Consider the following 15,425-nt stretch of genomic DNA (forward strand, 5'->3'; position numbering starts at 1 on the left):
CTCCACTGCTGGGTAAAGGATACCTAACCCAGTGCCTCCAGACCAGTGGTTCTCAACCTTCCTAATGCTGCAACCCTTTAATACACTTCATCTTGTGGTGATCCTCCAACCATAAAATTATTCTTGTTGCTACTTCTTAACTATAATTTTGCTACTGTTATGAATCATAAAAATCTGTATTTTGCGATGGTCTTAGGCAAACCCTGTGAAAAGGTCTTTTTATCCCAAAGGGGTCTAGACCTACAGGTTGAGAACCACTGCTCTAGACCCTTGCTATGTGAGGCTATGAGAGGTGGAGAGAAAGAGAATGGATTGGGAGTGGGAAGTGCCCAGCCGGACTGGCCATTGTAGCGTCCCCTCAGATAGAAATTGATGCTTCTATCATTGACCACCAGTGCCAGTAGGGACCAACCCAGACTGTCACAGGGAGGTGTCAGCCTCTCCCTTTGCATCTTCCAGTTATTTTGTTTGTAAAAGATACAACGTTTGCACCTTTGGAGGCTAGAGCCTGGTAGCTAAGCTCTGGAACTCTGGAACCCATCAGTGTGGGTGTGTCTCTGCTCTGTCTTCACCGGGATGCAACCTTGCGGATTCCCCAAGCCCCAGTTGTAGATAGCAGGGGGCACTGCCTTGAAGGTCTGTCCGGAAGAGTATGAATCTTGGTACCTGCTCTGCCCCTGCAGCCATCTTTGGTCCCTCCAGCCCCCTGGTTAGCACATCTCTACAGGGCTAGACCAAGTTTAGGTGCTAGGGTTGTGTACCTGATGTGGGAGCAAGTCTGTATGTTACAGAGCAGTTAGCTGCCCAAGCAGGCTGTCAGAGGTGGGGCTGGCCTGGTTGGGCTTTCTAGATCTTGAGGGTCCTTGTGCTGGGCACGCTGGCTCTATCTACCCTATGTCTTGGCCTTTCCTCTTCCACTGGGGCTGAGCTCCATGGGAGGCCCACCACCTCTTGGTTCTGTTCCGGCTTCCTGGTTTAGAGTACGTGGGGAGGGAGATGCTCGGAGACTTCAAAGGGATAATTGACCCCGTGAAGCCTACCTGATGTCTCCGCCTTTGTGCCTTCTCTCCTGCTGTTCTGTTGAAGTTGGGCTGGCTGGCCGTGACAGAGCGCAGGGCTCAGTCAGTTCATCCGGGTGAGACCTGACTCTTGCACGGTCTTGATCTCTTGAACCTTTGGGAAGATCGTGGCTGGCTCTTGAAGCATCGCTTGAAGGATTCGGCAAGGAAATGAATCCTTAGGTTCTTGTCATTTTTCGTGTAAGTGTTTTCTTCCTGCTCTTGGTCCTTCACCCTGCCGGTTCCAGCAAGTACTGAGGGTTCCAGAAGTTAGTTCCGGAAGTGTCTTTTTGGCTGCCTTCCCTGGTGTTTTTCCGAAGAGTTACATTAAAGATAATAGGTTTTAGTTCAGATAAGTCCTGTCCGGGAGATTGCCAGGGGTGGCTGTGCTGCATGGCAGCCAGGCTGTGGCTGCTGGGCCTGGCGGTGAGGTGCCTGCCCACTTAGTGATGTCATCTGCTGGCCTTGTCCCTGCCGTGCGGTCTTTTTTCATTTTCGTGTGTCCTATCTGGGCCATTGTCTGTTCACTTGCGAGGGACGGGGACACGCTATAGATGGCCACCCCATGGCTTCTTTCTGGGAGTTTAGAACAACAAAAAAAAACCCTTTGGAAGTTTGGTAGGTGCCCTGGAGAGGATTCTTTCTGTTTGCTTTCTTCGGAGATCTCAGCTCCTAGACGTTACACACCACCGGGATGGTAGCAGCGTTGCTTCCTCCCTGGGATTCGGTCGGGCACTGTGTGTTTGTCAGCTCTCCTCTGTGCTGACCTGTCTCTTCCTTCTTCCATACTGTGGAACAGGAAGTTGAGGCTCACAGAGAGTGGCCAGCTTCCTGCTCAGGGTCAATGGCCGGGTATCTTTTTTTTTTTTTTTCTTTTGGATTCCCACCTCTTCGACTTGGCACTGGGAGGTCCAGCTCCGTTGCCTGCTGAGCTGTGATGGTCCCTGAGCCTTACTTCTACATCTGCCCAGTCACTGCTGTGCAGTCTCCTGTGCACAGGAGGTCCACAGCCAGGCCTGCACTGTAGAGCGCCCTGGGCGGTGCTGGAGCAGGGAACAGAGAGGGACAGAGACCTGCCGCTCTTTGTCTGTGATGGGAGCCGCTACTTTTGAGCATTTTAACCTGCCTCTTTAGGTTGAGGTGAAGGTCACAGGGTTTCAAAAGGTAAAGTGTGTGCTTTGAAGGGTCAGGAACGGAAAGGAGGGAGGAAGGCAGGAGGGAGAGACAGAGAGAGGGAAGGTCGTAGGGTGGCTTCTGTCAGGCCACCAATCCCTCCCTACTCACAAGTACCTGTTACAGAGTCATCCTGGCTGGCATACCCTGCCCCCATACTCTAAACCTCGCCAGCCCCTGAGCCTGGCTCCCCTTCCCCCAGCTTCTCTTCCCTATATAACTCAGCCATTTGGCTACATGCCCTTTTGATCTCTTGGTTCTCACGGGCTCTTCTTTTTTTTTTTTTTTTTTTTTTTTTTGGTTTTTTGAGACAGGGTTTCTCTGTGTAGCTTTGTGCCTTTCCTGGAAACTCACTCTGTAGCCCAGGCTGGCCTCGAACTCACAGAGATTTGCCTGCTTCTGCCTCCCGAGTGCTGAGATTAAAGGCATGCGCCACCACCGCCCGGCCCCACGTGCTCTCTTGGTTCCTAGGTGTTCTCTTTGTACCCCCCAACCCTATGGTCCAGTTCATTCTCGACCCTTCCAGAGGCCTCTGGTTGTGTCTGTCTCATATCTACAATAAACCTTCTCCTCAATCACACCTGGGAGCAGTCATGTCCCCATTTTTTCATTCAGTCTCCTAAAGCAAAGTGTAGGAGGCTGTAGTTCTTGCCTGCAGGAGAGAAGCTAGGCCCACTGTGTGCTTCTGGTTGTCTAAGGATGGTCTTGCGCGCCGCCCCCCCCCCCCCCCCCCCCCTTTCTCCTGCTTCTGCTTGCTCACCTCTGCAGCCAGCTGACCCAAGCTGCCAGGGAGAGCCCCTTAGACCCCACCCATCACTGGAAGGCCTTTTAAAATTTTCAGGACAGAGTTCTTCTGTGTAACCCTGGCTGTTTTGGAATTCATCCTGTTGATCAGACTGGTCTCAAACTCAGAGATCTGCCAGCCCCACCTGTCTCTGCCTCCTGAGTGCTGGGATTAAAGGTGTTCACACACACACACCCCCCGGCTTTTTTTGTTTTTTATTTTTAAACTGGAAGATCTCCCAAGCCTCCCTGGGCCTGCTGGGTTCTCCTCTTAGCTGTATGCTGTCCTCTTTGTCTCCTTCAGACCCTGGCTCTGCTAAGTGAGGCTTGCCCTGCAGGTACAGTTGACAGCCTGGCCTCTATTCCTGCTTTCTCTCTTCCTGGCAGCGTCCTAAGTGCCTGCTCACTTACATCACTTACACTGTCCACATCCCAAAGGGGGATGAGTTCCTGAGTTCCTGTCGGGAAACGGCGCACCAGAGCCTTGGGGCGTCTGTATGAACTTGTGGTATGACAGAGGCCTGAGCCTTATGGTGGGGAGTCTTGCAAGAGGCATGGAGCCCTGACTGTTCCAGGAGGTCTAGTCTCACTAGGGACAGGAGGCTGGTTTTTCCCTTGGTAGAGCTGTGGTTTCCAGAGTAATCCCTAGGTTACTCACGCATGTCCCAGCTGGGATCTCACCTGGAACCTGCAGCCCCACCAGGTGGTACTGTTGACACCAGCCTGATTTCAGATAGTCAACTACTGAGGGAGCAGCTGGGTGGGTCACATGGCGGTGTACTCCTAATCAATGGGTCCCTTGATTCACTAGAAAAGTCACTGCATTTCATACTTCTGCAGCAGTTGACCTGGTCCTCAACAAGACATGGGCATGGACTGACAGGCCACTACATGATTTTGGCATTGCTTACCCACTGCCTAGGCTCCACCCAGCAGCCTCTGAGCCCCTAAGTCCTCTCACTTTCATGGAGGTCATGGCTGCTCTCTGCCTGTCACTGGTACCGTATGCTGAGTCCTTTCCACTCAGGAGTGCCTGCATCCCACAGGAACCTGAAGGAATGGGAAGTAGGTTAATGAGGAGGCCAGACGGTGGCGTGGAAGCCAGGGTGGTGGTGGTGGTGGTGGGGTGGTTTGGGGGCTCTAAGGCAGTATGGAGGTCAGGGGGCAGTCTGGAAGCTGGCCAGCTGCCTGAGTAGTAGTAGTAATATGCCTGTGCCTCAGGAGAGGGTGCTCCAGTGGGTCTTTTGAGAGTGTAGGACACTGCATAATGCCTGTGGCTTTACCAATGGCAGGCATGCAGGCCGGACACGTCTCCCCAGCTGTGGATTTTTAGCTTCTCCCGCTGAGGCTGGAAGTAGGGGGGTGATGGAGCCCTGTCGAATTGCTCCAGCCCAGCCGGCCTTTCTGGTGTGGCATTTTCGGCGACATTTTGCTTAAAGGAAGAGTTCTGAAGAAGCTCGAAGCAAGAGTTTGAAAGCTTGGTCTCATTGCAGCCAAGGATGTCATCCCAGGTTCCAGCCTGGGGGCGGGGGTCTGAAGGGCGCAGGTGGGTCGCTAGTGGAGCTGGTGTTACGCTGTGGTGGTGGGAGGCAGAGCTTACCTGCCAGTGCCCTGCTGGGCTTATCAGAGCCTTCAGGTCTCTGTCCTCTGTCCCACCATTCCTCCAGCAGTTTATGGGCCCCATGCTTATCCCCCTGGCACTGAATGCCCGTCTCCCTTCTGATCCCAAGCAGGCATCACTAGTTTATCTAGCACTTTCCACAGAGCCCACAGTACAGCAGGCCCTGCATCTGACAGCCAACTGTAGCTGACACAGAAGGAAGCCAGCTTGCCTCCTCCAGACCTTTGTTTTGTCCCCTGTAATTGCCGTGGCCCCTCGCTTTGACCTACCCCCTCCCACAGTCATCTGCTGCTGTCGAAAACTTGGCATAGGAGGGGAATGGGCGGAGGGGCTTATTTGCTGGTATTTCCAGCAGCTAGGTAAAATGGGCAGCTGAGAATTTTTGAGTAGAAGCGTCCTGAAGCAGACCCTAGATGTCATTGGGCTTGACACGAGCTGTTCCCCATGTTGCCGCTGTAGCATTCCAATCTGTGAAATGGGTGTAAAGGCTCTTCCTCCCCTAGGAACTGCTGGAGGAAGAGACCAGATGAGGCAACTGCATGTCTTTCTGTGGTGTGCCCTCTAAGTGGTGCTCTTGGGAGTCAACGCTGGGATTGTACCTATGTTGACCAAGTGGGCAGGGGTACCCCCATGGCCTGTTCCAGCTGCCTGGAGCGCTGGCCTTACCAAGCCTCTGATGTCATGTCGCACACCTGCCATCCCGCCCTGCTTACTGTCAAGTGTGTGGAGGGATAGTCTCTGTAACTTTGGCGTCTGTGTGTATGGATGGGTCTCCAGCCCTATCTGGTCAGAGACGAAAGCAGCAGTAACCATGGGTATTGGTCAGACATCCCTGATCTCCACACCCAGGCTTCAAGCCTCCTTGTGTCTCCTCATTCCCCACCTAATATTTGTTCAGGAAAATTGCTGAGTGGACTTGGTGCTCTCCCGAGGTGCTCTGCTGCCGGCTGATGGCTCTCACCAGCCCCTGCTGTGCCAAGTTCATTTGCACGCCTTGGCTTAATGCTGTCTGGGAGGTACTTGGGCCTTTTTGCAGCATCCATTCCGCACTAATTACTTATTAAAATGCAGCCACCATGGAGCGGAGCAGCCTCAGGGCTCCAGGCAGAGTCCTGGCAAGGGGCTGCTGGCAAGGGCTTTCCAGGCCCTGCTTGGAAGGATTTCCTCCACACCTCTGCTAGTGGGCGTCACTTCAGGAGTTATTAGCCCACCCTTTCAGGGGAACTTGATGATCAGACATGCTGAGTGGGTGTATGTAAAAACGCCGGCGCGCGCGCGCGCACACACACACACACACACACACACACACACACACACACACACACACACACACACGGTCTGCCTCTGCCTTTTAACCGCCAATGGGAGCGTTGTGTCTCTCATGGTCCTGGGGATGGAACCCAGGGCCTTTTGCATGCTGGACAGGTGCTGTACTCCTGACTGCACCCAGCTCTGAGGCTTCTTGCACTTTGCCTGCTCTTTCAGGCAGAAACTGCTTCCTTCTTGCCTGCTGGGTAAGGAGGGGAGGTGGAGGAGGCTTCTGGATCAGTAGCTGAGACCCTGCTGTCAACACTAGCCTTGTGAAGAGCTGTGTGGGGGTCCGCTGGGCTTGCTGGGAAATGGGCAAGGTTTGAGGCTGAAAGTTGGAGTCTGAGAGGAGTCTACAGCTAAGGATTGGTGCCTCTTTTCCAGTGTTGGTGATGAGGGGCAGGACTCTGTTTTGGAGGCCATGGTGATGAGTTAGGTGCTGGTACCCACTTGGGGCTTATGACTCTTGGCGTCCTAGAGTTGCTGAGGGCAGTAAACCAGAGGGATGGAAGCAAAGGGGAGGGCTGGGGAGCTTGTGGGGGTCTGGGTCTAGATAGAAAACCAAATCGGTATGCTGGAGTGCGGGTGTGTGGCACAGGAAGGTCCTGTGGGCCTAGGCTTCGTGGACTACCCAGCACCGCTTATTGGAAGAGACTCCTTACTCCACGGAGCAGGACTGGGCAAGAGTTCCTTCTGAGCTGTGAGAACTTGGGTGGCCTACGACCTTCTCCTAGGCTTTTTGATGCTCATGTCGGTAAAGGGAGAAGCTTGACTGATAACACTGATTAATCCTGATTGATTAGTAGTGGCTTCCTGGAACAGTCAGTCATGTTTGCTGAGACTCAGCTATTGATGAGTGATATCTGCCCCAGCTTAAGGTGAGATGTGGGGCCCTGTGTCTTATGTTCATTCTTGTGGACGAGCTGGTCTCATGCCGGTGGTCATTTGTAGGGTGGGTCCTCAGGCAAGCTCTCATGGTTGAGATTCAGCCCTTCTGGTAAGAGCAGGCTCATATACTGGATGATATCTGCAGTGCTTATGGTGTGTATGGAGTTAAGCTGAGAAAACTAGATTTTTGGCAACTGGCATGGTTCAGTGACCAGATGTAGTGGCTGGGTTTCCTGGTCTTCCTGGTGGGGGATGGGATGGGCATTGCATGGAGGATGGGCCTTTCTGTTGTGTCCTCTGCTCAGCTCAGCCTGTGCCAGGGCACACAACCTCAACTATTGGAAAGGCAGAGCCCAGGCCCACTGCGTGGTAGTGGGCCGTGGTGGGGCAGAAATGGCATGGGTAGCCGAACTGTTTATAGAGGACTTGCTAGCGGAATTTCTGGTTTTGATGGGCGGGGTGGAAAGCTCCGAGCTGCATGTACAATGGACGGGAGGCTGGGGATATACAGGCCCAGCAGGTGGCCAGCTCCGTCTAGTGTAGGCAGGACAGGGTGGGGTGGAGCGTGACTGAAACATGGGCTTTGTCTTGGGATTTTTAGGAGGGTGATCCTGCCCTGCAAAACTACAGGCCAGGGCATCAGGATTTAGTAAGGACACTTCAGAAAGCACGTGTGAGGCCCTGCACAGTGCCAGGGTACCGGGAGGCAGCTCTACCTGTGGACCCCCTCCCTGCTCACTTAGGATTTGGCTCTGAGGAAACAGGAACCCACCCCCAGGAAGCAGCCAGGGACAGACTCTAGATGTGCTCCGGCCATGGTGTGTCACTGTGTGTGTGCTCATTACTGCTCTCTTTGTACCTCAGTTTCTGTCCTGTGTGCATCCATTAAGGAACAAGTCTCTGCTGTTTCTTGCTTTGGTGTCTTTCTACCCAGCTGGTTCCCACCTGGGGATGAGGAGCCTGGCTTTTCTGCACTCATCCTGTGGCAACTGGTGCAAGGCTTTTTCTTTTTGGTTTTTGTCCACAGTTAATTAAGCTTTAATTGGCTAATTGTTTCTCCCCAGTGCCCCAAGCATTAATTGTGTCTGGTGAAGCCTGACAGTTTGATGTTTGTGGCAGAAAAATCTGAATGAGACTAGGAAGGAGAACGGAAAAAATAGCTAAGTGTAAGTGGCTCCTTGTGATGGTGTCATTTCTGGTCACCTTGGAAGACCTTTCTCGGGGAGCGTTGCTTGTTCTAAAGGTCAGTAGGAGTCTGCCGCCAGCTTGTGGCCAGCCAGTGGCAGCCTCAGCTGTGAGGTCAGGCCTTCTGGGTGGAGAGGCAGTCTCTCTGGACTCACGAGGTGTGAGCTGTGAACTTGGAACAGAGATCCCTGCGGTGCTGTGGAACACTGGGTCCGAGCTCTGGATGTGGGGCACCGTGCCTGAATCCCTGCAGTTGGGGTGATGTGGGGAACCATGCTGGTCTCCTGAAGTTGAGATGATGTGGGGAACTGTGCTGAAAGTGTGCCGTTGGGGTGATGTGAGGCTCCATGCCCAGTCCTCTGTAGTTGGGGTGATGTGGAGCATTGTGCTGAACTCCTGTAGTTGGGGGTGATATGAGACACTGTACCTGATCCCTGGTGATGAGAAGTATGAGAACCCTGGGCCCCCTCTGCTTTGGGGCATTTTCTCAGTTCTGGTTCCCTCTTCTCAGATATGTCTAGGCTTTTTGTCCAATTGACAAAAGCTAGCTAGCAGAGTCTGCTGAGCACACCTGGCTGCCCTTAGCCAGAGGTGCATACTGCACTGCCAGCTGCCGGCATGTCCAGTCAGCTCATGTCCTTGTGAGTGAGCACTTGTGGACTGGACTTGGCAGGAGCTTGGCAGGTCTTGGCAGGTCAACTGAGATGGCTTGTGCTTACCCAGGCCTGGGGCCCAGTGGGGGAGGGGTCATAGTGGGGGAGTTGTAGGCACCTGTAAGGATGTGGTGGGGCTAGTTCTGGTATTGGAACCCCAGGATGCTGAAGGACGGAGGCCCGATGGAAAGGAGCTGCTGAGTGTCCGAAACCAGGGCTGCTTCTTTTGAAGGAGGGTTGGTGCTTGGTGTGGCTCAGTGGGTGTATTAACATGGCTGAACTGGGCGATTCACTCATGGGAAAACTCTGGGCAGGGAGGTTGGGGCTACCCTTGCTCATGGTGGCTGCAGGGACTGGGACCATCCTTAACCATGGCTGAAGTGTGACTGTTATAGGCTCTGCTTGGCCTTCTAGCCATGGTAGTCCTGTGGTGTCAGTGACATCCTCATGTAGTCCATTGATGGCAGCTGCTGTGCCCTGTGAGACTTGTCTTGAGGTGCGTGCGTCCCCATGTCTCCTCAGAGGTGTAAGTGGTTATAGGGTGTTCCCTCTTGGCTCACCACCCGAGTCCACAGACCGAGGCTCTCGGGCAGGCGCTAGCTCACAGTAAGAAGGGCCTGAGCTCTGGGATGGAGTCTGTGGCTACAGTCCTCAGGTATTTGGTGAGAATATGTGACCAGGAACCTGGCCTTGTGACCTGAGGGCAAATCTGAAGAACCGTCCATCCATCCCTGGTGGAGTCCTCCAGAGAGGATGGGAGGTGAGGAGACGGCCTTCCCAGGCGCCTGCTGTCTCAGACCCCAGCGCTTGGCTATCTAGGTCTTTTCATGTCCTCAAGGTTGAGGGCAGAGGTTTGGGGAGACCTACTGAGTTGTATCCCTAGCTTTGCCCCCTCTAAGGATCCTTTCAGAAGCGCCCCCCTCCTTCTCCTCTTGGGGCTGTACATTTCCAAAGATGACACATATTAAGCCAATGACATTGTTAAATAATTAGTTTTCTCACTTTTTAATTAATCAAAGGCTAATTATGAGCTTTATCTGTAATTAGAGTTTCTGACCCCCACCTGATGGCTGTGCCTCACACAGAGGGCCCTTGAGGCCAGCCGGGAAGGGTAGGCACAAGTTAGGCTTTGGGGTGGGTGTGATTAGGGTATGTGGAGCCCCTGGGACCTTCAGGGACCCTCCCATCGACCCCTTTCCCTCTCAACAGCGGGCGCCTGTGTGGCTGGTACTTGTGTCGTATGGCTGGTGCCGCACAGGGAGCGGCAAGCATTGGGCTGCAGTCCGGAGCCTAGTTGGGCCTTTGTTTTGGCAGCAGGGTGAGGTTGGGGGACTTCTAGAAGGGCTGGCTGCCCTCAGGTCACAAGGCCAGGCCCCCAGAGGGTACGTATCTGCATAGATCTCTCTGGCTGGCTGGCTGGGTGGGTGGAAAGGGCTCTGGGCACCTCTATCTGGTGACCAGAGTCTCTGTGTCGTTGGTTCCCAGGCAGCCCAGTGCTACCTCCTGAGGTGACTGGATGCTTCAGTCTGTGGCGGGAGTGACACAGTGCAGTGCCAGAGTGGGTGAGACAGCCCTTAGGGGGCTGCCAGCCAGTGCGAGGCCGTGGGGGGCCAGGCCTGCTTGGTGGCCTGCTGTGGGCCGGAGGCTGAGCCAGCTCTCTATACTGGTCTCGAGGTTTCTCCTCAGGCAGCCCTAGCTGGGGTGATAAAACAAGGCTCTGCCTAACTTGTACTGGCAGATAGATCCCTGCCTGGCCTTCCTTGCTGTTTCTTCTTTTTGGTTTTTCGAGACAGGGTTTCTCTGTGTAGCTTTGCGCCTTTCCTGGATCTCACTCCGTAGCCCAGGCTGGCCTGGAACTCACAGAGATCCACCTGGCTCTGCCTCCCGAGTGCTGGGATTAAAGGTGTGCACCACCGCCGCCCGGCTTCCTTGCTGTTTCTTATCTGTGGAGATAAGTAGAGTTGAGTCCAGTAGAGTCACCTTGGCCCAACCTGGCTTGATGAGTACCTGCCAGTCCCTGTTCTGCTTGGGGTTAGGGATGAACAGGCCTTCGTCCTTCTGATTTAGGGTTTGGTAAAGAGGAGTACTGGCATGTCTGGGCTGTGCAGGGACAGTGTGAGGCCGAGGGATTGTTGGTTCCTGAGTAAAGGGCTGGCTGGCAGGTGGGAGAGGCGTCTACTTGCCCACCCTGGGAGGCCATAGTGTCTGTCTGTCTGTCTGAGTTCCTTTGCTTTGCTCACCTTGAGCACACCCTGCCCTTCTGATTGGTACACTGCTTCCAGCTTGCATTCATCCCTGATCTAAGACTGAAGTGTTTTAGCTGGTGGCCAAAGTGTCCGAGAGCTCTTTCTTCCTCCTAACACAGGTGGAATATTTAAGATCCTAGCCCTGGTGTGTGCCCTCACTGAGTTTATAGCTCTTGTTTCATGGCTTAGAAAGAAAGGGAATTGGTTGTTTCTCTGACCACTGGGGACAGCCAGGCTCAATGTGCCTGGGTTTCTGGAGCCCTCATCCTTGGGTAGTCAGGGGTGGGCAGCGACAGGCCCAGCAGATCCCACAAAACCAGTAGCCCTTGGTGTGATTCCCAAGCCAGTTAGACCCCGGACAGGGGTGAGGTCCAGAATCAGGCCATTACTTCCCTTTAGTGCCCGCCTTGCAACAGTGTTTTGAAAATGAGGTTTGGGGAGGCTCCGGTGTTGGGCCCATGGAAGATTCCAGAACAGCACACAGGCAGGGTTTGACCCTTCAGTGAACAGCAGGAGTGTGAGAGCACAGCGGCATGGCCGTAAGGGTGGTTCACGGGGAGGCTGTGGACTGACTGAAGGCATGTTATGAGCCAGTCTGGCCTGGAGAGGAGTGGAGAGCATGAAGTGTTGAAAGTGACTTGAAGATACAGCCATCCTCCCTGTCCTCTGGGGACTGTGGATCCCAGGGCCCGAGAACAGGATTTAAGGATTTGTGTGTGTTAAACATGTGACCTTGGGCATGAACTTGCTGGGAAAAACTTCACTCTCCCCCTTCAGACTTATTTTATTATATTTTATAATATACTAATTATTATATATAAATATATATTTATTTATATTTATATTATATTTTATTATATTTATACAGACACATGTGTGTGTCTGTATGCATGCAGGTATCTTAGGAAGCTGGAAGAGGGTGACCGATTTCCCAGAGCTGGAGTTACAGGTGGTGGTGATCTGCCTGATGTAGTTGCTGGGAACAGAACTCAGATCCTCTGCAAGAGCAGCAAGTGCTCTTAACTGCTACGCCATCTCTCCAAACCTCATTGCTGCCCTTGGTTGAGGCAGAGTTTCATGTAGCTCAGGCTAGCCTGGTATTTGCTAAGAACCAGAATGTCCTTGAACTTATAGACCTCTGCTTCAACCTCTCATATGCTGGGATTGGGAGTGTGTTCCATGCAGCCTTGTCCCCTGTCCACAGTGCCAGCCTTGGGGGCCTGAGAGGAGTGAAGTAGAGCCAAGGTGAGCACAGGTGAGGACTGCCACTGTCCCCACAGTAGGTGGGGCTCAGGGACTCCTGTCATTCTGCTGCCTACTCTCGTTCACATGCCTCAGAGGGTGAACACACCATTCTGTGAAGGCTCTGAGCTGGGCTCTGGAATGTTCCTGGTGGTGCTGTGAGCTGTAATAGCAACTGGGCAAAAAAGGAGTCCCAGAAGCCCACCACCTGTCTGCTCTCTGCTGTCTCCTCTAGCTGGGACCGTGTTCTGCCTCGGTTTAAGAAGCTCCAGTGGCTGAGGACGATTCCTCTCCAGTGTCCTAATGGTCTCCATATTAATTTGTTGGGAGGAAATCACCCCCTTTGAAGGCCTTTCAAGTGGAAAGGAGAGATGTCCTAATACCGTGGGCCAATCATTAGGGGAAAGCAAATTAAATCATGTTTAATGGTGTTGAGTCCCCATCGTTTTGGAAATGGAATTGGTGAAGCGGGGAAATGTGAGATTGCTGATGCCCTTTGAGGGAGGCTGAGAAGGAGAAGTGAGAGCAGTGTACATGGTGGCTGGGGGCTAGCCTGGAGCTGGGGCTGGGCACTGCAAGTCCCTGCTTGGCTGAAGTGAGCTTGGGAGCAGTGGGTGGGTGCAGATGGTCCCCTGCATTTTCATGAGGTTGTATGCATTCCTTCCCCATCCTGGCTTCTTCTGTAAGCAGATGCCCTACTGGGGCAGATTGCTCCTCTCCTGAGCCAAGGTTTTTTTTTTTTTTTTTTTTTTCATAAGCAAAGAGGAGGTGGTAATCACGGGATGGGGCATGAGGAGGGGACTCAAAGAAGAAGAGGCACAAAGGCCGTTGCGCAGTCCCAGCCTGGACTGAGTCTGTAGACACGGATGTGGCCTCTTACTGTTCCATCAGTTGTTGAGAGGGACAGGTATGTTGTTTTCAAGCTGCTAACAGTCCCTTGGAGATTATGTGTCTTTGCAACTTAAAACTGATAAAGTGACAGCTCCGCATCTCTCTGCATCTCTCGTAAACATCAAAAGCCCTTCTAGCAGGAAAAAGAAAAGAAAAGAAAAGAAAAACAGTGCTCTGTTTTTCTCATGGTGGGCTCCCAGCTCTCTGGTAGGTCGTAAATATTCAGCTTAACAGTCTACCTTAGACAGCCATACCTTTCACTCAAGAGTTAGTCTCTGTTGGAACAAGTGATTGCTGAAGCATCTCTTAGGCCCTGCCAGGGCTTCTTATGGGAGAGGATATCGCCTGGGAGACTGAGAAGGTATGCTAGCTTAGGTCTCTTTTTATGAAAACAATCAAGTCACTGTGGCCTTCCTTCCCTGGTGACTCATCCAATTCCCAGTCTCCTTTTCAAAGTCCCAGTGGCAAACACCATTAACATTGGAATCTGGGGACTCCACGTTGGAACATCTAACCACAGCCTTTAACATCTGAGGTGCAGGTCAGACCCTCTTACACAGAAGCCCACTCCCTGAGTGATGTTGCCCTGCCTGGTCCTCAGCCTCTGGCCACTGCTGCCCACTCTGGCACAGCTTGGCTAGCCTCATGGTTCCACCTTAGGGCCTTTGCTTCTGCTGGCCACACTCCCTAGACTGTTCTTTGCCCCAGGGGGCTTCAGGGCTCCTCCCCATCCTCCTTCAGGTCTCCCTGGCCATCTACCCTGTGGGGCCTCTTCTCCACCCTCCATTGCTGCCGCCGCTACACTCTAGAGTCTGGAGTGCTTGCTCTGAGGGGATTTTACTTGTCGACTGGCTTATTGCTGCTCCGCTCACACAATGCTGTCCCCGTGAGCAAGGGTTTTTCTCATTTATTCACTTTGACAAACGGATCAGTGCCCAGCGTGACTCCATGGGTGTTCGAAGGAAGAGAGAAAAGGGAGGATGAGGAGTGAGGCTCCATGGCGAAGTTTCTAGAAGTTGTTAAAGGCATGCTTTCTTTCTTCCTCAAGCTGTAGCCAGGGGACAGGTTCTTTCTGGAACACAGCTGCCGTTTACTGGTCACACTCTGGGCACAGCAAATGGATCTGAGGATTGCACAGTGCCTAGCTCCATAGTCCTGGTTCTCATACGTCCCCTAGGGAGGTGATGTGGGGCCTGGTACTCACATGCATCCCAGGGAGGTGATGTGGAACTCTGCTCAGTGTATCCCAGGGAGGTGACAGTCCATGATCCTTACAAGTATTATAGGAGGTGATGGGGGGCCTCTGTCCTCTGGGTGCTCGAGCAGGTGATGTGGAACTCTGGTGCTTAGGGGTGCCCCAGGGAGAAGGCATGGGAGATGGCAAGGATGTGGTTGTTCCCGTGTGCTCCGGGGAGATGACGTGAGGTCCCGTCCTCACATATGCACCAGGGAGGGTGATGTAAGTAATGTAAGTAATGTAAGTGATGTAAGTAATGTTCTTCACCCGTGCTGCAGGGAGGTGAGATGGGGCTCTGGTACTCAGTGTGCCTCAGGGAGGTGACGTGAGATCTGCCCTCACATGTGCCCTTGGGAAGTGATGTGGGTACCACTGTTCACTTGTGCCTGGGGAGGAGGTAGCATGGGCCCTGGTGGAAGTACACTGGGTAACTTTTGATTGGCTTTTCTCTCTGGACTGAGTGTCTAGAGGAGCCTACTGGCATGTCCAATGATGTGTGCATGCCTTTCATGGGGGACCCTAAGGGAGCCCCCTGTTCACTCAGAACCCTGGTTTATCTTGCAGGAAGTAGATCAACAGTAGGATGTTGTCTGCTGTCCAAGCTCCTTGGGAGTTGTACTGAGACTGCACATGTACTGGGTCCATGCATAGGACCCAGGCTGGTGTCCTTATAGTAACTGATGGTATAAATTGGAAGGGGGACCTTTTGCCGACATCCTCTCAGATCCTGGGCCTGACTCAGTGGGTGCTGGAGGTGTCTGCTAGATGTGTTTGGAACTTGTGTGGGGACCAGAGTCTGTTGAGGATTCTCCAGCTTACCAAGGGAGCCCCAGACCCAGGCTGTGATATCCCTAGGGCTATATATAGTCCTGTACTCACCAATACTTTCAGGAAAGTGTGTGCTGTCCATGTTCACAGGATCACCCCCAGTAACAGTATTTCCTGCTCCCGTCTGAGGAGGCTGCCTGCAGTGTTTACCTCTGGGCAGTACTGCAGGCCAGGCCTCGTACCTCAGCCAGTCTCTACAAAGCCAGGGAATGCCAGAGCGCTCCTGTAGACTAGTCCCTGAAGACTAGTTGTGTTCTAATGAATGAAAGTGCCATGATCCCCTCGGGGACTTTGATTTGAGAAGGACTAGCC

The 15,425-nt window shown here is 53.1% G+C and overlaps 1 protein-coding gene across 7 annotated transcripts in view; it reads left to right on the forward strand.

Moving 5' to 3' along the window:
• Nucleotides 1–15,425, forward strand: part of Vav2 (vav guanine nucleotide exchange factor 2) — a 172,125-nt gene that overhangs the window by 42,548 nt on the left and 114,152 nt on the right. Inside the window, exon 1 of one of the 7 annotated variants that reach the window (XM_052723785.1) lies at nucleotides 5,960–6,149. The exons of the other annotated variants lie outside the window; for them this stretch is intronic. Coding sequence (XP_052579745.1) covers nucleotides 5,997–6,149 — 153 coding nt within the window. The 5' untranslated portion in view covers nucleotides 5,960–5,996. Of the gene's footprint in view, nucleotides 1–5,959; nucleotides 6,150–15,425 lie in introns of those variants that run through there. 7 annotated transcript variants of the gene reach the window in all.

This window comes from Peromyscus californicus, unplaced genomic scaffold (assembly GCF_007827085.1).
Source record: "Peromyscus californicus insignis strain IS unplaced genomic scaffold, ASM782708v3 Scaffold_7__1_contigs__length_154581171, whole genome shotgun sequence".
Lineage (NCBI taxonomy): Eukaryota > Metazoa > Chordata > Mammalia > Rodentia > Cricetidae > Peromyscus > Peromyscus californicus.